At 39.9% G+C, this 23,272-nt stretch overlaps 1 protein-coding gene across 2 annotated transcripts in view; it reads left to right on the forward strand.

Annotated features, from left to right (window-relative positions):
• The window catches only part of camk1da (calcium/calmodulin-dependent protein kinase 1Da), a 44,469-nt gene extending 21,428 nt beyond the window's left edge, over window positions 1-23,041 (forward strand). The window contains exons 3-12 of one of the 2 annotated variants that reach the window (XR_003299015.1): window positions 1,346-1,420; window positions 8,093-8,231; window positions 8,549-8,675; window positions 11,193-11,268; window positions 15,646-15,758; window positions 16,446-16,524; window positions 16,683-16,770; window positions 17,386-17,647; window positions 17,940-18,386; window positions 20,027-23,041. Coding sequence is in view for 1 of the 2 variants with exons in the window: in XM_026363874.1 (XP_026219659.1) it covers window positions 1,346-1,420; window positions 8,093-8,231; window positions 8,549-8,675; window positions 11,193-11,268; window positions 15,646-15,758; window positions 16,446-16,524; window positions 16,683-16,770; window positions 17,386-17,647; window positions 17,940-18,064 (1,084 nt within the window). In the remaining variant the exon portion in view is untranslated. Of the gene's footprint in view, window positions 1-1,345; window positions 1,421-8,092; window positions 8,232-8,548; window positions 8,676-11,192; window positions 11,269-15,645; window positions 15,759-16,445; window positions 16,525-16,682; window positions 16,771-17,385; window positions 17,648-17,939 lie in introns of both variants that reach the window. The other variant, XM_026363874.1, reaches the window with a different exon arrangement.
• The last annotated feature ends 231 nt before the right edge of the window (window positions 23,042-23,272 follow it).

Genomic DNA, 23,272 nt, shown 5'->3' on the forward strand with positions numbered 1-23,272 from the left:
TAATTTGGCTGTACTGTGTAACATTAAAGAAAATGAGAATGGCCTCCAGTAATGAAGGAGAGGTGCAGACATTCATTTATACAAATGAGTGTCATTACTGTAAACAAATGAGAGCATCATTTAGCGATCTGGCAGTCTCTACCAGCCTGTGCAGTGTGAGACAACAGGTCGGCTTTGGAGTGAAATCTGCCGAACACTTTACTGCACAGAACAGGATGATGTTGCTGTTATTCTGGAGCAAACAGAATTAAAGCCTTTATGAAATCAGAGGCAGCAAATGGAGGGAGGGCTAACAGGAAAATCCAGAAATTTTGACAAACAAAATTATTATTTTGTAAGAATACAAACATTAACTACAATTTTCCCACAAGTGTTGTGTCCTTCCAGACTGTATCTAAAAAAAAAACTAAGTAAAATTCATATCCACCATTGCAGGTGTATATCCACCTGCAATGGTGGATATACACCTGACAGACAGATCCATGAATGGATTCCACTGTCTGCAGCATGGAACGTGTATGAAAGGGTTTTTCTGAATGCACCCTGACTCTTCTCCGCTGTTACACTCAGACTCACCTGCTGTGCATGGCGGCATTTATGTGTGTTTGTGTGGGCGAACTAGACTAGGGGGAATTACCTCTGTTCCTAATGCAAAAGATGATTAACCCACACACAGAATCAATCAGGTTTGTACAGGGTGTGAGGTATTAGGATAACAAATGTACACCTACACACACACACACACAGAACACATACACGCTCATGTAGCCATGGAGAAATCTGGAGAGAACTGAAGAGAGATTTTGTGCAAAATGGGTCCTAAAATAAAGTTGTCTCTGACAAATCTTTGACAAAAAGGTGCTTGGGGAATTTAAAATTTGAAAAGGATTTTGGGTGAAATTATTGACTCTGGAAATTGTAGTCTGCCAAATAACGACCAGTGTTTATTAACGTAGCTTTATGTGTTAAGGCAACTCTGTCAGTGATGCCTTGAGAAATAAACTAACCTTTAGAGTCTATTGTTGATCTTGGGCCAGATAATGTACATGTATGTGATGGAAAATTAAAGCATGACAATTAAATGTCGCAGGCAATTTGTGGTTTTCCACACTTAAGGGTAGACATGTTAAAATCTGGATTATGAGACTACAGGTACACTGTGTAAAACTCAGTTAAGTCTTTTTTTAATTGTGGTAGCAACCTAATAAGGAAGCAAAATGTCTGGTTAAACATAAGGATTAAGGGTGACCCATTAGTTCTGTTAATGGGTTATTGTGTGTGGCCTAAAACCTGTTGCAGCTTTATAATAAAAAGCTTCATTAATGTTTTTTTCTTTGTTTTGCAGAATCAAACATGAGAACATTGTGGCACTTGAGGACATCTATGAGAGTCCTGACCACCTCTACCTGATCATGCAGCTGTGAGTTGAAGTGTTATATTCTTTTTTTAATGCAGTGCAGCCCACTGAGCTCAGCGTGTTAATATAACTAAAAAGAACACATATGAAATCAGAGTAGCATCTTCTTTAACTACACAGTTTAAATCTGAGACCAATGCTTCCAAAATAAGTCAGAGATAGAGGAGAAATCTGTGGGTTTACAGTAATCAGAAGTAAACATAAATTTAAGCCCTGACTCTCAACATTGTCTAAATTCTGTGTGTAATCTGGGTAATTACGTGCACATTGGCATTGTCACTGATTTTACACATGAAGTAGAGTTTACTTGTCATGAGTAGTAGGAGCTTTGAGGGCTTTTGAAAGTTTGATAAAAGCTTATAACAAGCTTACAAGCCTATAATCCCTGGTGACATCATCAGGGTTATAAGCTTGATGCAACAAAGGTCAGTGGCTGGACATTGAGTACACTAGGATGTCCTAGTCCTAATATTTTTATTGGAAATGCATATGGAAATAGCCGATTTGGGATTTTCAAGAAGTTGTCATTTAGGAGGCAGAGCTGGTGTAGGGCAGGGATTCCCAAATATTTCTCAAAGTGGGTCATATTCTGTGCCGTCAACATTCCCACGGACCATAAAGCAATACCTTTTAGGGATCAGTGGTCTACGGGCCAGAAACCAGCTTCATGTTTACAGTGTACTACATGGCTCACTTAGGAGTTTTTTTTTCTATTTTTATTATTTCAAACAGGCCATACCTAACTGCAGAGTTTGTGAACATTGACACAACATGTTTTTGAGGAGTGTGTGATGTCAGTGCCTAAATTTCAAATCCAAACTATGCTGCTCAGAGTGTTTTTTGGTGAGAATTTATCGGTGAAAAGGAAAAAAAAATCATTTCATCATTTGTTTTTTATGTTGAGAGACAAAAATATAATACTAAAATTCATAATACCTCATCTCTGTCAACCCACATACACACACACAGACACGTTTCACTTCACTGATGGCTCTACTGAGATGACAACAACATCTTGCACACTAACGCGCACACAAAACGCCCACCCGTCCTCCCACACACATACAAGCACCCCACACAGCCACAAAGCCTACATTACATCAGTATCTCTGCTTTGATGGTCAGCAGTAGAGTGAAGAAGAATTGCCCGTGGTTCACCCATGGGTGCCCTGCTAACCTCCTCTGCAAGGTTACTGCTGCTTACATAAGAGGAGAAGTTGGTCTGGAAGTTTGGTGTTCGCAGTGATGCAGTATCCTTATTCTGTGTGACATAGCACAGATAAAAGTTAAAATCAGTGTGTCATACTAACATTGAATACTTCTTTAAAACATAACTTTCATCTTATCTTAGCTAGCTCAGCTAACAAGCAATCGATCCAATGCATGATCACCAACTTCATTTCTTTTTGAGCAGACTTGTTAAGAAACACATTCAGCGTTCCACAGAGCTCAAGTGCGTTAAACACGTCTGCTCTTTGTTACATCACCTTGTATTGGCCACACTCCAGTCAAAGGTCTTACACCGGTTAAGCTGTTTACCTTTGGTGTTAACCTTTTGATTGAGTTTCCTGTTGTCATGAATAAACCAGTTCAGAGTATTTGTGTTTCCTGCCTGGCTGACACTGCCTGTTTGTTAATTTACTACTTTTGGCTACATGAGAATGAAACGGTAACTGTCTCTGTTTAATCATGAAATTACTGTGGAACAACTTGGTGTTTTCCTTTTTACTGCAACTAGTTGACATTGGTTGACATTGTTCACATTATCTCAGTTATACAGAAATGTCCCTTGCTTGCACTACTTTACTCATGTTCCTCTGAGTTGCAAATTAATTTTATAAATGCAGCTGCATCTGTACTCTATAGCACAGGTTGTCAGAGGTGTTGACTCTACAAGCTGTTGTTGTGTTTTAGCTCTGTGACACGTTTTTTTCATGTCATCAAATTGTTTTGTCAGGAAGAGACAGTATCGACTGTGGCAGAGACAGTAATAGAAAAGACCCTCTCTGTCCCTTCGTCCTCCTCCACGCTCCCCTCCATCCCCCCATTGTTTGTCTCCCCTCTGTCACCATCTGCCCTCTGCTTCTTTCACTTCATTACTTTCTCTCCTCTCCCCTCTCACACCTTATTTCCATCTCCGTCATCTCTTGCATTTCTGCTGCTCACTTGTTTTTTCCCCTTTCTTCCTTCTTTTTTTTTTTTCCAGGTACCATCTGCTCATGAATTATGGGTTAGTTGCCATAGTTACAGGGTCAAAAGTAGCATCTAGGTTATAACATTTTAGAACAACATGTGAATTGTAGCATGCAGCATTGTCAGCATGAGAGATTAGTTGTGAAGTTTTAAAATGTCACAAAGTATAAAATGTGAAGAAGCCGCATTTCTGTTTGCAGCATTGAATTTAATATATATGTCAACGACATTACTGCAGGTTTAATCAGGCAAGTAGTTGCTGTTTAAGTGATGATCTTTTGAATTTCAGTATTAATTACTTTATACCATTACTAAGAGGGAATCTCATTTGTTATAGTTATGTGTGTTAATTGTCAGGTCCTACACTTTTCAACACACAGAAATCTTTTTTTTTTTTTAGGATTTCTGAACATTTTCTGTGTAGTTGCAGAGTGGCAGATCGATGCTATGTGACAGCATTTCCTCGGTTCCCATTTGTCATGGTCTATCTTACATAACCTTGATCGCAGGGAGCTAATCAGTTCGTGCTGTGTTGACAATCAATGCCACCAAGTGCAATGGGGGCTTTGTATGGATTGCTGTTAGTGTTAGTGTATTAGTAAATGATGTACAGATGATTTACAGCGTATATACAGACTGGCACCAAAGGTTGGCACTATTGCAATTTATTTTTTTAAAAATCGAGCTTTTGGAATGCTGCCTCCTGTCTGGTATCTGGTGGATACTGGGATACTCATATAAGACAGATGGTGTAAAATTGTGTTGCCCAAATAAAATTCATTAGGTGGTATTGATCCGCTGGACTCAGCTAGAGCAAAATAATTTTAAAGAAGAACACAGCAGAGCCGCGACTCTGCCTCTGTCTGCTCAGGCAGGAGAGATTTCACAGGCAAGTAGATCAAAAAGGACAAGGCAATAGACTGCAGGGCAAGGCAGGGAGTGGAATGACAGTAACTGGGGAAAACAGGCAGCCACGAATGGATGAATAATGAAGCAGAACAGTGACACATCTATCACATAGACCAAATGCAGCCTTTGTGATTTATTATTATTATTATTATTATTATTATTTAGTATATTAGAATTAAATTGCAATAATTTGTGTGCTGTAGTCCTGTTGATGTTTTTGTGTTAAAAAAATACTTCCTATTTTCTACTATTGCTTAAAGGCAGACGCTAAGTCTGTCTATGCCTTGATAAAGGTTAAATACCAAGGACAATAATAATGAAATAAGGCAAGGAATGAATCATTCTATGCCTGAAAGTCTGATTTTATTTTATTAGTTATAGTTATATTATTAGTTATTCTACTGGTTTTTATTTTATTATATTGTAATAGTCAGTAGTAGTAGCATTTGTAAGCTGAAAGAGAAATAATGTCCTTGTTACTAAAAGCAAGTCTGAAATATGTAACTAGTTTATCTACACAAGTCATTTGTCGACACATATGAAGCAAAGCTGGTAATTTGAGTTTGACTTTAATCGAGGAACTGCAAACTTAAAAACATCAATCAAATCTTCCTCCTGGCAGTAATACTTTGTCATACGTTATAGTTCAGAATATTTTTCTTGCTAAATTTGTGATTTTTAAATCCTGCAAAAAAGAAACCCAACATGACAAGATTGTGTGCCCAAAAGCTCCAACAAATGTCTAATTGTATCAACTACTGTATTTGAGCTATTGCTCAATAGTTGTCTAGTTGTGTTAATCAGGTTATGTTCACACGGATGAAGAGTTTAATGAAATTAGAGTAATTATAGTGTTTACATGACAAATTCCACATTATTCCATATTATATTGCTTTAATCTGTTTTTCATGTTGTGGCTCAAAGAATGCAAACTAGAGGTGTTAGCGTGGCCTTAGAGTCAGAGGGCTTTTCCTCCCCTGATGGTGATTAATCACCGCAGCAGCTCAGTAGCACCAGTCCCAAAACTGCAATGGCTCTTCGTCTCTGCCATGGTGAACAGCATGTATCACACACAAACACACACACGCACACGCACAAAAATGCGGTTTGCTGTCAGCCTTGATGCAGTGTCTCGAGAGAGCAATACAAATACCTGCCTCTAAACACATCAGCTGACAGAGGAGAGATGGATGGAAGGATGGTGACACGGAGCAAAGGAGGAACAGCACAGTAATTACTCTGAAAACCTGTTGATGTTGGAAAGCAGAAATCATTTTAGATTGACTGCAAATCTGTATATTCTCTAAAACGTAGTAAAGTGAAATAGTGTAAAAACAAGGAAAGAGACAACCAGCGTGAGGGAATTCATGCTTAATTCAAACTTAATTCATGACAATATAACCTCCACAGAATGTGATGTTAGCATAGGTTTGTACTTGTTTCAGTGTTCATTCAGTTATTACCATGGTAGGACATTTGTAGCTTAGGGTAACTGGGAAGCTTTTCTATGGTGGATTACTGTAAAAATATGCCTCAAAATGTGATTAAAAAGTAATCGTATGTAGTATTCTACATTTTAAAATGGATATCACGTTTCCCCCCACTGGCTACATCCTTGACTGCATGTAGCGTTTAGTTGTGTTTGAATTTACTTCACTCTGTATAATAAACACTTAGATTGCTCTATAGAATGTATTAAATAGATTGTTTCTATAATTTTGCATCATTACTGACAAATGTAATCAGAAAATCAGAATGTGCATGCCACACATGGTGCATTTGTAAATTTTTTTTATGCAGTATATAGGGGATATATTTGACACTAGATAAATATAGATAGTGGAAGAGGAAATATAGTAAACTACATAGGGAGTGATATTAAATACAGTCAGACCAATATGAGTATTATGCTGGGGCTGTGACCTTTGACCTTTTTATTGCTATTGAAATTTTAACCTTGTTTTACTGTGTGTGTGTATGGTGTATGGTATGTTTATGCATTTGTTTGTGCTTATTTTTGTTTATATGTGCATGTAATTCTGTCATTGCATCTGTGTGTGTGTGTGTGTGTGTGTGGATGTGTGTGTGTGTGTGGATGTGTGTGTGTGTGTGGATGTGTGTGTGTGTGTGTGTGGATGTGGATGTGTGTGTGTGGATGTGTGTGTGGATGTGTGTGTGGATGTGTGTGCTCCTGTCTGATTGCCATGGTATCCTTACGCAAAGGCTTATGCAACCATGCAGCTTGGTGGCTGATCTCCCTTTAGCTGTGTGTGTGTGTGTGTGTTTAGCCCTTTCTTGTCATTCCCAGACACTAGTGCCTCTGAAAACGAAAAAGTCACTGCCTTCTTTGAAGAGAGAGGATTAGCAATTAAGTCTGATCTCTTTTTTTCAGAAACTTCATTAGAGTTTAACTTGCACAGGCTTTAATCTGATTTGTTGCCCTGACAACGCCCTATAGATACACTGGGCAACTGTGTGTGTGTGTCTGTGTCTGTGTGTGTGTGTGTGTGTGTGTGTGTGTGTGTGTGTGTGTGTGTGTGTGTGTGTGTGTGTGTGTGTGTGTGTGTGTGTGTGCACGTGTTGATCTTGGTCATTGGTGCCCTGTTCTGCTCATGTATAGGTGCTTGTTGATGTATGAACCTTCAGAATATATAGTGAACACAACATGGTTGGTTACGACTCTTATTTCTTATTTTACTACTAGAATTAGTAAACAGAATTAGCAGCTGCTTGATATGCCACTTATTTATTTATTATTTATACTTTTTACCTTAACATGCATAGATTTATGTTGAATTATATCTGAGGGCGAGCAGTGGGTTATTCTCCACCAGGGGGAGCAACATGTCTGTACAACAGGTGATGAACCCTATCTCTTATCTGTACTTTTTTAGTGTACTGTACACCTGAACAAGTTATTTCATGTGATCTGCAGTCATAAAACATAAAAGAAAATATTGAAAGAATCTGCCAGGGGGGAGAATTTGTAGATTTGTATCTGTAGGTATTTTTTTTTCCCAAGCACTGGCTGGATTCATTCTTTCACCTTTATTTTCACCTCTGTTTGTTGTTTCACACAAATTTATCACCCAAAGAAGCTGCAAAAAAATGTAATTTATATTTGAGTTTTACATGGAGTTTTTCACAAACTAATGCTAATCTGATATTATTGGAATTTTCTTGTATTTCCAGTCATATTTTAAGATAAGAAGATTATACTTTGTTTGGGGACAGCTTAAATCCTTCGTTACTGCAAAAAAAACAAATTCTAAACATTATACTTATGTGACAGAGAAGCACTGTGTCACCAGTAATACTAATAATAACAGGTGAATTAATTTACCAACTTTTCTAACAAACAAAAACAAAATACGATTTTTCCAATTGCATTTTACCAGGTATGGTAAATGCTACAGGTATAACAGTGTCTGTATATTTGTGTGTATGTGTGTGTGTGAGGTAGCACATGGCTCACAGCTTTCAGACAGTCTTAGCTGGAAACAATGTGTATGTGTGCCTGCTAATGTTTTTAAAGAACATACACTGAAACACACACTTCTCCCCAATCTGAAGGGTATCTGGTGGTGAGCTGTTCGACCGAATCGTGGAAAAAGGATTCTATACAGAGAAGGATGCGAGCACCTTGATCCGACAAGTCCTGGATGCCGTTAACTACCTGCACAGAATGGGCATCGTACACCGAGACCTGAAGGTAACACACACATACACACACGCGCACACCTTAGTCCTTCACAAGCTGGTTGTTCTCTAATACTACTTCTACTACTTGGCAGTCAGTGATTTACTGCAGCAATAAGGGCAGTGACTTGACACATGCAATTCATTGCGGGTCAGCGTGGCGTGTGGCGGCAGTTGGAAGAGGGGGGATTGGTTAGAGTGACCGCCATGAACCAGTGAAGTGTAAAAAGAGTAATTTTTAGTATTTAGTTTTTCTTTTTGTTTAGGATTATACAATGCAATAATGTAAAATCACCATCTATTTTATATCTTTCTGTTTTCTCTCTCTAGCCAGAGAACCTGCTGTATTTTAATCCTCAAGATGAGTCAAAGATCATGATCAGCGACTTTGGTCTCTCCAAGATGGAGGGCAGTGGTGATGTTATGTCCACTGCCTGTGGAACTCCAGGATATGTGGGTGAGTTAGTCCGTTTTCTCTTGCTTCATACAATGCGTAATCTGTCATTCCCCAAAAACCTCATCATTCACTACACCTGGAAACCAACATTAGGGCCAGTTCCTGATCTCTGTCCTTGTCCTTGGTCACACACATAAAGATTACAAATGAGGATGTGATTCTAGAGATACCACAGTTGGGGATGCACAGACACGTCGCCCACATGTGCACTACTACTAACAAATGTTGAAAGAAATGGAAAACAGACATGGAAAAAAAGAAACGGCACTGCTCTTGTACTGCAGGGTAGTGTCAGCCCCAGTATTGTTAATTAAAATCATAAAAAATACAGTGACTAACTTGTTTTTCATACTAACGTACCTCTGTTTACCTTCAGGCAGGTTAGAGTTTAAGCTTTATTGTTTATATTTTATAGCTGTGCCTGGTTGGACAGTTGCTGCTCAGGGGAAGAGTTTAATGAACAGTCAATTGATTTTGTGTTTATATCAGTGTCGAGGTTTGGTGATGAAGCTTGCTTGGTTTTTAATTTATGTCATTACTGCTTATTCTGGTACTTGAAACTGAGCTGTGGTTGCCTGGATTTCTGCAGGCGCAAATCCAACACAACAAATAAAAAATTTAAGCAGTTTATTGTGTACATGCAGCGTGATCTGGGGCACTCTGGCACACAAACATGCTTATCAGGCCCTGACAGACAACTCCGCTTGGCAGCGTCAACACATACAGTCCTGTTGTGTATGTCTGTGAGTGGATGTGTTACCCTGTACACAGATTATTACATTAATGACATTAGTATTTTTTGCATGAATTTGTGTGCATCTGTGTGTACATACGAATCTGTCCGCTTGCACAAGTATACAATTTTCTTCATTTGTGCATGTGTGCCTACGTGAGCAACCACACAATTTAACTGGTTGCTCTGACTGTGTTTTGTAAAAACATTGTGCAAACTCTCACGTAAAGAAATCAGACACTATAATACAGATGGCACACCAGACCAAATTCACTCATGTGCTTCATGTTGTGTCACAGTTTGAGTTTTAAAAATGACTTTATATTTGGTGTAATAGCTCTGAAATAGGATTGTTTATAAAACTACAGACTCAAACATGCAGATGCAGACAAAATCACACAATGTTTGACTTTCCACCTCACTCTCCTGCAGACGTTTGCTTGGCCGCAGGGCATTTGCACTTCAGACAATGTGTGTCTAAATTTAACTGAGGTGTGAATAACTCTGGAACATAGATCTTAATGATGAGCATATGCAATGACATCTCTTTATACTTGCAGCAACCTTCTACCTGGAACTGAGTTTATAGGCAGTGGAACTACTACTGTCAGTGTAGCAAAGTGATGGTCTTGTATATTTACTGAGACTTGATGTCTGGTCATCAGTTGATACCAGTTTGCCACAATGCATGACAAGATATTTTCCCAAAAAAGAAAAAAGGTTTAATAGGTTATTTTTAGGATGTACTGCATACAAATACCCAAGAAGCGAGTACTTATCGAAACTCAATGTCTGTTGTTAAGTGTAAAAAATGCAGAACACATTGTATGTTTACATATCAAGTCTAAACCTAAATAGCAACTTGACCTAAAACTCTCTTTTTGAAGTAGTGAGCATCAGACACAGTGACCTCAGTGTGTAAAAATCCAGCAAAACAACACACACCCACACACACACTCACACAATGAGTCAGGACAGACCTATAAACAAACTTAAGCAACCTGATTCAGCACATGCATGAAAAGTTTATATTTTGCCCCAGATATGAGTGGTATTTATTCTTATCTGGCTATGTATGTCTGTGTGTTTGTGTTTGTATGGCTATCTATGTTTTGGTTAGGGTAAAGTTTAGGGTAAGACAGTACATGTAATAAATTAAAAATCAATACAGAGTAGATTAACATGGGCTATACAACAGTAGGGGGCTAGAGAATGCATTATGTCAATAAGTATCCTCACAATGACTGCCATACAAAAATGTATGTGTGTATGTGTGCCAAATGTATCTCGAGCCAGCCGTGTGTGTGTATGTGTGAGCGGACATTACGGTGAGCTCACTGTCAGCAGTAATTTGTCTGTCTGTGGCCTCGTAATGAGCTGCAGACGAAGGTCGGGCCAGGCCAGCCGTCCCCACACAGACCAAAAGCAGATAAAACGAGAGAAGTGTCTTAGCTTTGATAGTCACAGGTCTCTCTGATGTCAGGTACAACCTTTTGGAGCCGTGAGAACCTGTACCTCCTGACGTGAGTTTTATTCGGATAATCATGGAGAGTCTGCATATTTTCACTGTATTCAGGCTCATAAAACAGCTGCGTTTTACTATAAAAGCTTTAACTAGGCCTCAAGCTGACAAGAGAGAAGCTACTAAAAACACAGTCCAGCTTTAAGGGTAGTTTAAAAAAAAAAAAAAACACCAGACGTCTGAAAAAGTGAGTTTTTATTAGTAGCAGTAAGAATTTAAGATACCCAAAATAACTAACCACTTCTTTCTCTTTGTCTCTCAGCTCCAGAGGTCCTTGCACAGAAGCCGTACAGTAAAGCAGTAGACTGCTGGTCCATCGGAGTGATCGCCTACATCCTGTAAGCACAAACTCCTCTTTTCAGTATGACATTACACTGTACATCCCGTGGTTTCATCTTGACTAGATGTCAGACGTTAAGCCTGCAGATTTGGAGTTAGAATCGAGTTGTGAAACTGTTTGCCCAATGTTCTTGATATACTTTTGGCGCTGTGAAACAACAGACTGTGCGTTTATCAGTGTTTTTGTTGAACAGCTGCCTGCTATGGCTGAAAAGATGACACTTAACCAAAACAACATTTGGCTCTATCAAACTAAAACAATGAGCTGAAAGAGGCTAATCTCTGTAGAGATAAGGAGTTGGTTTGTCACTACAAACACCACCAAGACTTAATTGATTCATTGTTATTATAAATAAGCATATTAAAACTGGTGTCATGTCATTTAAATGGAAATTGTTAGCAAATTGCAAGGTCACGCAGCACTACTCCGTACTATACCGGAGTTCAACATGTTTGCCGGTGTTTTATCCTGCCTGTATTTGCTGTGTGTGTTGTGTGTGATGGTGATAATGTTGCTTGTGTACCGTCATCAGAGCCAGACTCAGCTCAGCTGAATGGCCTTGTATGGACATGGAGCTGCAGGCTACACTTGTTTTCTCTTTTTTAATTTTTCCTTTGCTGCGTCACCCCTACCTCTGCGTGTGTGTGTGTGTGTGTGTGTGTGTGTGTGTGTGTGTGTGTGTGTGTGTGTGTGTGTGTGTGTGTGTGTGTGTGTGTGTGTGTGTGTGTGTGTGCGCGCGCGCGTTTGCATGCGTGCTTGCACTTGGAAACTACATTATCTTTGTGATTACTGTAATGTGCATAAGAGAATTTTAGAGTTTGTGTGGAATGTGTACATGTTTTCAGTCATAGTGTATGTGTGTAGAGTACCTCAATAGTGTGTGTACACACACTGATACCTGTTGATATCCGAAGCCTGCGTATTAATTATTCTAAGGTGTGTGTGTGTGTGTGTGTGTGTGTGTGTGTGTGGGCATGTGTGTGACATCCTTATCTCTAACGTGATGTCAATTCTGAGGTCAGGGGTCAGCAGCTGATTAATGAAATGTGTGTGGGAGGAGGCAGAGAGCAAGGCATGCATGAACCTTCCCAAGTCTTGTGTTTCCAACATGTGTGGGGGGTCCACTTGCTAGTTTACGTATACCATATGTGCTGTTGCTGTGATGCAGTGGGTGGCTCGAGGTGGAGACCATTATAACAGTTGGATGCACCTGGACCTAGTGTTTCCTGGACATAAATATCCCATATCCTTTAGTCTGTATGGAGTAAATGTTACAGTATGTAGGTGTGTAGGAATGTTTCTTCCTGTGTTATTTAGTAGAATATGTTCCAAAACATTTCTTAGTGTGAAGAAGTGCTGTTTCTTCAAACTAGACTCATTGAACAGTATGGCAGCAGTACAGAGATATTGGACTTTTTTCATCTTTAACCTGCTTCTCCCATCGTTTGCCATTAATTTAGAGCCAGGTTGTGACATTTGTCTGTGATGTTTAAAATTAATGTATCTGTGTGGACATGCATGCGTGTGTGTGCATGTGTGTTTGCAGAAAGAAAGAAAGAGGGCCTCCCTGCTGGCAATTAGCACAATTAATGTTGGGATTCAGACGTTGTTAGCTTTTAGCTGCTGCTCAGGTGGAAAGATCACATCAGGTAATCAGCCATGATAATCACCTGGGACCTTTGGGGAAAGAGACAGTGTCTATGTGTGCGTGTGCTCACTGGGACGAATGGTGAGTGCAAAAAAAAAGAAAGAAAAGAAAAGTAAAGCATCTCTTTACACCGATGGAGCCCTGCTTCCATCCTTCCTGGTGATTGTGTTTGTGTGTGTGTTTGACTGTGTGTATGTGTGTGTACTGTGTGTTCAGTGAAGTGGAGCTTGAGCTTGGAGACAGGTGAGTCTTTAACCAAATGAGAAACCAGAAAACAAATGGAAAGCTTTTCTATCCTCACGGCAGGCACTGCCTTCCTTCCTTTCTTCCTGGTGTGTCATTCTTTGATTCTTTTTGTGTCTATTGATGGAGAACGGCATTTTAATGAGTTTTTAAGAAAATCTCTTGATGCATCATGAACTTGAGTAATGAGGTACAGATGATGTTTTTGGTCGAGCAGCAGCTCTGGTGGCTCATGATGTGGGCTCACACTGGTGCTTCAGTCCATTTGTGGTCACCAGTAATCTCATGTTAACCTGTTTCAGGTGATGATGGGGACTGTGGCTGAAATTAATATTGGAAGGTTGGGATTTTTGTCTGACATTGATACTGTATAAATCACATTATGGTGTGGTCTAAAAAATACATATAATGCCATAACATTGGCGAATTGGCATCTGTTAACATTGGACAAAACATTTTAACCACACACCATTGTTTCCCCTTATTTACTAATATTACTGTTGCTATGCAGTGTTTTTATCATCCTGATTTTGTCTAGGTACAAATAACGCTAATTTCACATTGTACAACATGTCCCAGAAAGAGTGATCTCAGCAATTGAGATTGAACTGGAAAGCAATTGGCTGCAACATCAGGCAGACATATGTGTGTCAGCAGAGAGCAGATGGAATCATTAATTTAGACAAGTAAATTTTGTAAATATATGATCACATTCTGTGATGTTTCTACCAAAAGTCAGTTCATTCAGTCAGTCATGCTGCAGTTTACATACATGTCTGTCCAGGCTCATATTCTAATCAGTTTATCATGAGTCTGAGTGGATGTTTGTGGCAATTTTGAAGAAATTCTCTCGAGGAGTTCCCAGTTCACATAAAAGGGGATGGATACAGTATAAAGAACCCTAAAACATAATGACTCCTGCCACAGCTGTCACCAGAGCGAGGCATAAAAAATAGAAAAAGAGAAAAATTGTGTTGCATATAAAGTGCTGTGCCAGTGATTAATGGTAATAATGAGGTAAATGTGCGAGACTGATTGACAACATAGTGCAGTTGCTATTACTGATAAAGATGACAAATTAATATCTTAATTTATAATATATATTATGTCTAAAATAAAACATTGTGATAATAATAATAATATCCAGTTATATCAGTGATAAAGTAAACATAAACACATTTTATGATACTGTACATATAACTTGTTTTGTCCAGCCAACAGTTAAACTATGTAAATCAAACAATATGATTTAAACAATCAATCAGCCATTTTTTCTTAAACTAATTAACTTAACTGAACAAATTACTCTTAAATTAATTAAATACGTTCACAAATGTGCTATGAGTTAATAAATCATACATTTATAATTTATTAACCCCTCAAATTATCGGCCAGTAAATGAATGGATCACTGTCATCAGAGCTTGGTCAACCTGAAACTTAGCCAGCCTTCATAGACAGAAAAGTTGTTGTTGACTTTTCTTGCACATTGTTTATTGTCAATTAAGGTCCCAGGTATTTAAAAGAAGTGTAAAGAGAAGTGTCCGAATACTCTCACTCTCTAAGTCCTGCAGGTTAAAAAGTCTAAGATCCAGCCGACCACCAGACTGAGTTACTCAGTTACATCAGGTGGGCCTGGATGGTGTTAAATGCTGATGAGAAATCCATAAACAGTCCACCATAACTTCCACTCCCCTCCAGGTGTTTATTGATGTAGTTAAGGTATGGTATGGTGGCATCCTGCACCCCCCTATTAGTTCTATATGTTAACTGGAAGGGGCCCAAAAGGGGACCTGTGTAGCCTTATATGACCTTTCTAATTAATTTTTCATATAATTTTATAACCAGTGAGGTTAGTGCTACAGGCCTATAATCATTCAGTGACCTGGGGTGGGAGAGCTTAACAACAGGGACCACAGATGATCGTTTCCACGGAGTTGGCACTCTTTACTGGCTGAGGGACTATTTAAAAATGTATGTGAAAATGTGACCAAGCTGCTCAGCACAATTCCTCAGAGTTAGTTCAGGACTCGTCTTAGCTTTGCAGTACTTGAAGGTTTGCACAGCCTGTTGCTCTTCCAAGACAGGGCTTATATGAAGGGAATTGATCATATCATCAAATCAGTTGTTTCCTTGCTGAAGTCATGCACTTCAAATCTGGAATAACATTTATTGAGCTCTTTGGCCAGTTCTAAGTCAGATGAAATCCCTTGTAGAGCCACCTTCTCCCTATCCTTGTCATTTATTCCAACCAGCCACCAACTGCCTATCCCAGGCAGACCGCAAGCTATTTGTGCTGAGTTTATGTTCAACCTGTTTGTAGTGTAGTTTGGCCTTGTGGATTTCATATTTGATTTCCATCTGCATGATGTGAGTTGTACCATGCGAGTTAAATAGCATAACTGCAGTATTTGCATAATTATATTAAAGAATAAAGAAGTGAATAAATTGCTGGAGGTACAGTGAATCTGTTCTGTGTTTGCAGGTTGTGTGGTTACCCTCCGTTCTACGATGAAAACGACTCCAAGCTGTTTGAGCAGATCCTGAAAGCTGACTATGAGTTTGACGCTCCGTACTGGGACGACATTTCAGACTCAGGTAAGCTTTCATCATTCTCCTCCCCCTGCTCCCTGTTCTTCTGCTTCTTTGAGCCTTTCTTCCTCCCCCTTCATCCACTGTGGACCACACATTGCGCGTGCGTGCGTGCGTGCGTGCGTGCGTGCGTGCGTGCGTGCGTACAGGGCAATCACTCACCGACATAACTATGTCCGTAGCCTGGCTGTGTTTTCTGGAAACTTGTTCAGGACTCCTCTGTGTGTGTGTGTGAGAGTGTGTGTGTCATGTTGTGTTTTAATGGGGGTAAAATAGCATTCAGATGCTGTCAGGTAATGCCTTGCACTTCCAGTGGTGTCTAGTTTCCTCTTGAAGCAAATACTGTGAAGCAGAACATCCAAACTGGTACTGTTTCTGTGTCAGGCTTTTTCCATAAAGCATTTGCGTTTCGCAGCTTTCTGTTCATTAGTCCATTATCAATTTCATTCTCTGTGTCTGAAAACACAGATTTGTGTATATCTGTGTATATTGTTGTCAGGACATGCTCGCAGCGGTTCCAGACTGAAATATCTCAACAAATGTTTAGATCTATGCCAATGAAATTTATTCCAGTCATTTATATTACCACGTATTGAAAATTAGTAAGTAAAAATAAAGTGCATGTTTAATTTGGTACAGTATGATGTTTGCGTGCCTGAAGTTAATAATGTTTTATAATCTTTTTTTTCCCAGCCAAGGACTTCATCGGCAGCCTGATGGAAAAAGATCCAGCAAAGCGTTTCACTTGTGAACAAGCGCTCAGACACCCCTGGTGAGAAAAACGCACACACAGAATCACTATGTCAAACAAAAGCTAACAAAAATGCATGTAATCAATATAAATAATGATGTACAGTCATCAGTGTTAACAGAGAATTTGTGTGTGTGTGTGTGTGTGTGTGTGTGTGTGTGTCTGTGTGTCTGTGTCAGGATCGCTGGGGACACAGCTCTTTGCAAGAATATCCATGAGTCAGTCAGCAGGCAGATTAGAAAGAACTTTGCCAAGAGCAAATGGAGGGTAAGTTTTGTTTACTGCAGTTTATTCTCTGCGGTTTTGGCTCTGTTGCAACAGACTGTTGTATTACTCCAGCACAAGTCCTCAAACCATTGTTTTTACAAAATGAATCACACTGTAGTAAAACCTGGCCTGATAAACGGTCTGGAGTGATGCACGTTCTTCTCCAAGCTGTTAATTTATCCTTTTTTAAGAACTGCTTCTCACACAAACATACATTTTCAGCTCTTAATATGTGTATATATGTGTATTATACCCAGTGTGTGTGTGTATATATAAATATATATATATATGTGTGTGTGTGTAATATTAAACCTCAGATGTTTTTAATGGGTGCAACAGAAGGTTCTGGGTATAACTGGGCGTCGAGCTTATGCTGAACAGTATGCTATAAATAAAACCTTTACTAGTTTTTAAATAGCTCCGCCCCTTCCCACCTCACTGATCTTCATGTTTCTGTTGTCACACCAAAAGTTCCTGTTTGGACAAGACATTTAAAATACACAAAATGATATTAAAGTTCTGTTTTCTCCAGCATTTTCATCCTTATAGGCAGAGGGAGAACTCTCTGTTTCTATTTTGTATTTCTTTTTTTTACATTTCTAATCATCTCTCCAGCAAGCGTTCAATGCCACCGCCGTGGTCCGACACATGAGGCGGCTGCAGCTTGGCAGCAGCATGGGGAGCAGCATTGATGCCTCCAACCCACCAACTAGACCGAATCAAACGCAGAAACCGGCCCAAAGCCAGAGCCAGGCGAGCCAGAACCAGCCAGCTCTGAGCCAGAATGCCTGCCAGCCGGTGCAAAGCCAGAGTACCAGCGCAGCTGCCAGCAAAACCTCTTCCACAGACAACAACATAGCAGCTCCACGTAAGGAATGTGAGTATGAGTCAGTAGCGTCAGTTGCACCAGAAAGACAAGAGAGAACATACAGTAGTCCAGAAGTCCAAATTGAAAATATGTGATGTGTTCATCTACTTGTGGTACTCAAATATGGGCCATCAGGTTTGTGGGTGATGTCAGCTCTACAATCTGCTGTTATTCAGGAAAAAATACCAAATAGAATATATGAAATATAACTTTTCAAAAGATTTAGGGAACAGTTTGTTTCAGAATTGTATCAATATATGATACAATATCCTGCTGGTTTAACTACTGCATCCTCTCTCAGGTGTAACCACACCAGTGACGCCCTGCAGTCTGGCATCCACAGCCTCTTCCCCCACCACAGGCGTGGAGCTGAACCGGCCACATCCCTCAGCAGTCCCCGCCCCGGTGCTCACCGAGACCAAGTGACGCCAGGTCCCGCGGGGAACCAGCTGGGAGGCCACAGCGCTGTGAGTCCGAGAGAAACGGAGGACGACAGGAAAGGAAGAGGATCGCCCTCTTCTTTGTCCCTCCCTCTCCTCACTGCACCTTCTCTTCAGTGCCACCCAGCCAGTTCCCTGCCCTGCTCGCAGGAGAGCAGAGGACTTCACCTCCACCCCACCGATTCAAGATCCCCAAAAGCCACCTACCACGCTGCTGTGTAGTGTTCCTCCTGCCACAGCAACAGCACGGCCACTGACTCTCTTTGAGGATGTTTGTATGGCCAGCTGATCGATCGCTTTAATGACACGTAGGTGTCGGCTGCTCGGAGCTTGAGCAGTAATTGGTGATTCACGGTGGGGCCAGTGGTGTCTTGTTATTCAGTGTCAGTCAACATCAACTTCCCTCTTGAATCTGGTCTTTCCTGCACCACTTTATTTAATTTTTTTTTTTTCAAGTTAGGTTTGACTGTTGGCAACAGGATTGTTTTATTTTTATTCTTATTACCGGCAATTTTAAAGGTGGTATGTGTAACTTTTAAAAAACATATCGATAATGCTATTTTGGTATAATTACTGTAAATAAATAAGATCATAGCCGAGACAATACGTCACCTCCGCATGCTAATTAGTAGCTAGCAGTTAACAGCAAGTGTTCTTCTATATTGACTCTTTTTCCCCATAACCCTTTGTTTCCACCATCACTTGATTGTCCCAAAACAGTCAAGATTTCCTTCCAAATTTGACCTGGTGACTGTGCAAAATGCAGAAAATGTACAAAAATTTGCGTAAACAAAAAGTTTATTGTTTACGCAAATTTTACTAACGTTGCAAACTAGTATGACAATGGTTTCTCCATGTGAAAATGCTACACATAGCACCTTTAAGGTGTTTTCTATGTCCACATGGGCTTGTTTGTTTGTCTGTTTGTGCTTTAAGAAGTGCTTTAAAAGTACCATATGACTGTTGAGATGTGAAAACATGAGTAAGCGCTTTATCTATTTTGCACAGAGAGGGTCAAATATGTTCTCAGACACAGATTAGCTGCCATCCACTCACATTTGTCAGACAGAGAGTAGAGATTGTAAACCTTTATATATATAAAAAAAAAACCCACAGTGGATGTTAGAGCATTGTTAACTAATTACTGTCGAAAAGATTCAGATTTGTTTATTATTTTCTTACTTTATATGACTTTTATAACAATCGCCCTTTAAGGGACACGCATACAGGTTAATATAAAACATGCAAGTTTAGGATAGGGTAGGAAATTATAGCGATATGTAGTTACTGGAAAGATGCCTCCAGCTAAGAATGTTAGCGACTGAAGAAAGCTTGCCATTTATCTTCCAAAACTAGGGAGCTGCGGGCAGAGCAAAGCAGTTGCAGGAAGGCTAAAAGACAAAGGACAAGTCTGCAAACATCTCAGAGATATTTAGCTGCCCGCCACATGAGTTCTCTGAGTATTTGTCCTGCGTCGAGAGAAAATCCATGATAGAGAGCTGCTCTCTGCCGTCGTTCCTTCCCCCTCTAATGAAGCCATGACCTCACCTTCTCTCATTGTCAAGCTGCTCCCAGTTCTGAAGTGCTCAGGGAAAACTGCAGCTGTACTGTGTGCTGGCGAACACGGGTTTCTTGCTGTGGAGTTTTCTGTCACAGTCCAGGCGTTAGCCTGGATGCAGATAATAGCACCAAGGAATCAGTTTTGATCACCTCAGACATTACATTTTATTTCACAGTGCTACTTGAACGTTTCACATGATCATCTAGTTGAATAAAAACAAACGGCCAAAACATAGAAAGTGACACAAAACACTTGATAAAAAACACTTGATGAAAACAGCTGATCATCGATGGCTTAATGTCAAGCCTTTTAAGTTTTTATTTAAAAACTGTGTACAGCTTCACGTCTCATTTTACAGTTAAACTAAATGTTACTTTTTTTTTCTAGACCGAACTCGGACTTGAATGTGACCTTCGTTTGACTCAGATACGACTACAGGAGCTAGAATTGTGGTAATGACCGTTCAGGCGCAGAGAGAGAGAGAGAGAGGCAGGTGTGTACAACATTGGGTGCTCACTCACACATATCAGATTGCCATGTCTTTATTCGATGCAATTCTACTGATCCCTTTATTGTGAAGTTTAGCCAAAGACTCGTGCTAGGGATAAAGACCGTTTGGTTTATGCTAAAGTGCTTGATGGATTCACTACAAAAGTCCAGCTGGAAATGAATCTGGAGGGAAAGTTATTTACTTTTAATCCCTTCCTAAAGTGTTTAGTTTTCCTTATCTACATAATGTGGTGCTCAAAAGAATCTGCAAATTATTCAGAGTGCTTGATTGAATCTACATATGGCAAGTCAGGAGGGTGTGAGGCTGCAGCTGGATAGAAGTCATTTTGGCTCATGCATTTTGTGTTTTAAACTCCAGTTTGCTAAAACAAACCGTAACAAGACATTTGTGAAGGCTGTCCAATGGAAATGTCTCCTTCCTCACTTTACAACATGCATTCACAAAGCTCACAAAGGACAATGCCACTGTGTTTGGATTTTCTGCTTCCTATACATACAGAACATATAAAGGTAAAAATGCTAATAATTGCAGGTGTTAGGAACACAAATCAAACAGGAGCATGTAGGGAATTTGTCAGGGACTATTTTCAGCAGTGGATTTATAACGAGTGATTGTCAAATAACAAAAATGTACCCTGATGATAATGATATTATTATCAGGGTTATTGGAATATACTGTTGAGTTGCATTATGGGATATGTACATGTTTAATGATAATGGAAAACATTTCTAAACCCTCTAATCATGCTAACATTGTCCTCTTATGCACTTTGTTGCATTCTACTTATTTTAAAGCAGCAGATCTGCTGCATTTCCTGTTTTATTTGTATCTTGTGCTTACAGAGAAGTAACAACAGATTTTCTTAAATCCCTCTTAGATGTAGACTGGCTGAAAACATTGCAGTTACTTTATGCACGTCGTCCCAGCAGCTGCTCCAGCCATAACAGAAATATATTAACTTGAAAGAGAGAGGTGTGTAAGCAAAGGACAGCTTACCTGAGTTAGTGTTTCTTCAATGAGTCATGTGTAAAAGCAGTCACAGAGGTCCAGTCCTATTAGGACTTTTTAACAGCGACATCTTTTCCCTACCAACCCTACAGTCCAGTCAGTGCGTGTAGTTATCGGTGTGTTACTGAGGGAAATGTGGAACCATTTAAGGGCTTTATTCCATCGATCACCTTAATCTGATTGTTCACTGTAACCACGTATACGTACTCATTTATTGCTATGCATTTTTTGAAAAGTTTTTACGTGTGTTGTCAGTGTTTTCTCTTGGAAGTGGAATCAGGAAATTTAAAGGAAACATCAGCAACTATACTGAAAAGAAGGTAGAAGTAGTTTCAGATCCCAGATCTATGATAGTTTCACCATTAATTATCATCTTTATTGTTGAATGAGCTACTTTTGAAACGTGGTCAGCCAACACTGGAAGCAAATATTTCGTGCTCCGGGGGTTCATGAATGTGCTGCGAGGCAGGCAGATGGTTCAGGTTGGCGCTCCTCTGTGGATTTGTGTGTTGTGGATGGTTCCAAGTTGACGCCGCTACTGTAAATAGACTGTGAATATGAATGATCATTTTTCCAGATAATATTCACGAATGTTTTGCTGTGTGAGCAAATGGGTGAGTGTGTGTGTGCTGAGGGAAGTTGATTGTATTCTTTATGGAATGTTTAATGTATTTTTAAAAGAGAGAAGAAAAAATACTACTGAATTCCCCTTTACTCCCGACTGCGGTTTGCATCTGCAGTGCAGTTTAACGCCATCGGTGTTGCACCACCACTTCAGTGTCAGTCCAACTGAGAGCGAAAGCATCATTTACTGAACTCAGGCTTATCTTGTTTTTGATTTGTTTTGTTTTGTTGGCATTGTAAAGGAAGAATATCCAAAGCTGTGACCGACTCAGAAACACACTGTTACGGACACGAGGCGGCCTCGAGCCGCTCTCACCTGCTCTTTCTCCTTTGGGCTCACACCCCTCTGACCTTTTTTCTTTTTCTAAAGAAGACGCCACTGAAGTGCAACGCCCCAGAAGATGAAAACAGGAGCATGTCCAAAAAAAAAAAAAAAAAAAAAAAAGCTAAAAAAGTGCTGCAAGAATTCAATTTCACCATGAGTGTTTGCATTATCTTATATGCCCTTGTATGATGTTAGTATCTCTGTATTATGTAAAGACACGACACAGGTCGAGATGCTGAGTCCACATCACTCAGTGGCAGAGCAGAGCTTCAGTTCTTTAAGCACTTCTGAGAGGCACAAATCATCCTCACTGGTTAGGACACATTAGCTAACTGGGATAAATGTGTTGAAAACGCTCAAGTGCTGCATATTGGAGCGACTTCTTGCTGATTTTATGAACATAGTTTGATGAGATTTGGCTGATAGAGATATGCGCTAAATCTCACTTCGCTTGTACAAAAAGTATGTGTAGCTATTGGTACTAGTTTTATGACAATATCACAATATATAGACAACAAAGGGTGAACTAACTGAACCAATGACGGAGGTTTTGCCTCTGTGTGAGAAGTGTTTGCAGGACTAAAACTCCTGTCATCCTGCCTGTGTGGGACACAGTGTCTCCCTGTGGCTGTCCTCGTCCAGAGCCTGCAGAGTTATAGCTGGCTGTATTTACTCTTTGCATGTGACCCACGACAAACTCTCGTCCTGTGCACCGTCGTCTCTTCGACGACGCCCTCATGTGTCAGAGCTGCCACTGCCTGCCGCACTTATTGTGTTGTGATGATGAGGAGGAGGACTTTCTGTTTTATGGGGCTTGTATATCTGATGCCTTCGACAATCACGTGCACATATCAAAGTTACCATGACAACACAGGCCAGAACGACTGATTGTGTTTCGTTTGTCTTTTCTCCTGGAATAAATCCTGAAACACTGCAACACGACCCATTACTTTGCTTTGTGTGTGTGTGTGTGTGTGTGTGTGTGTGTGTGTGTGTGTGTGTGTGTGTACGGTAAAGCAGACTCCAGACACTCTTTACCACTCTGACTGACATTGAGCCTACATACAGCAGATGTTTAGCATGTTTAATAAAACATTTCTGATGAGAAGGGATTTCTCCCTGAAAGTCCCAAACCATAGGTCAAGAGGGGTCATATATTGATGAG

This window comes from Anabas testudineus, chromosome 23, assembly GCF_900324465.2.
Source record: "Anabas testudineus chromosome 23, fAnaTes1.2, whole genome shotgun sequence".
Taxonomy (NCBI): Eukaryota; Metazoa; Chordata; class Actinopteri; order Anabantiformes; family Anabantidae; genus Anabas; species Anabas testudineus.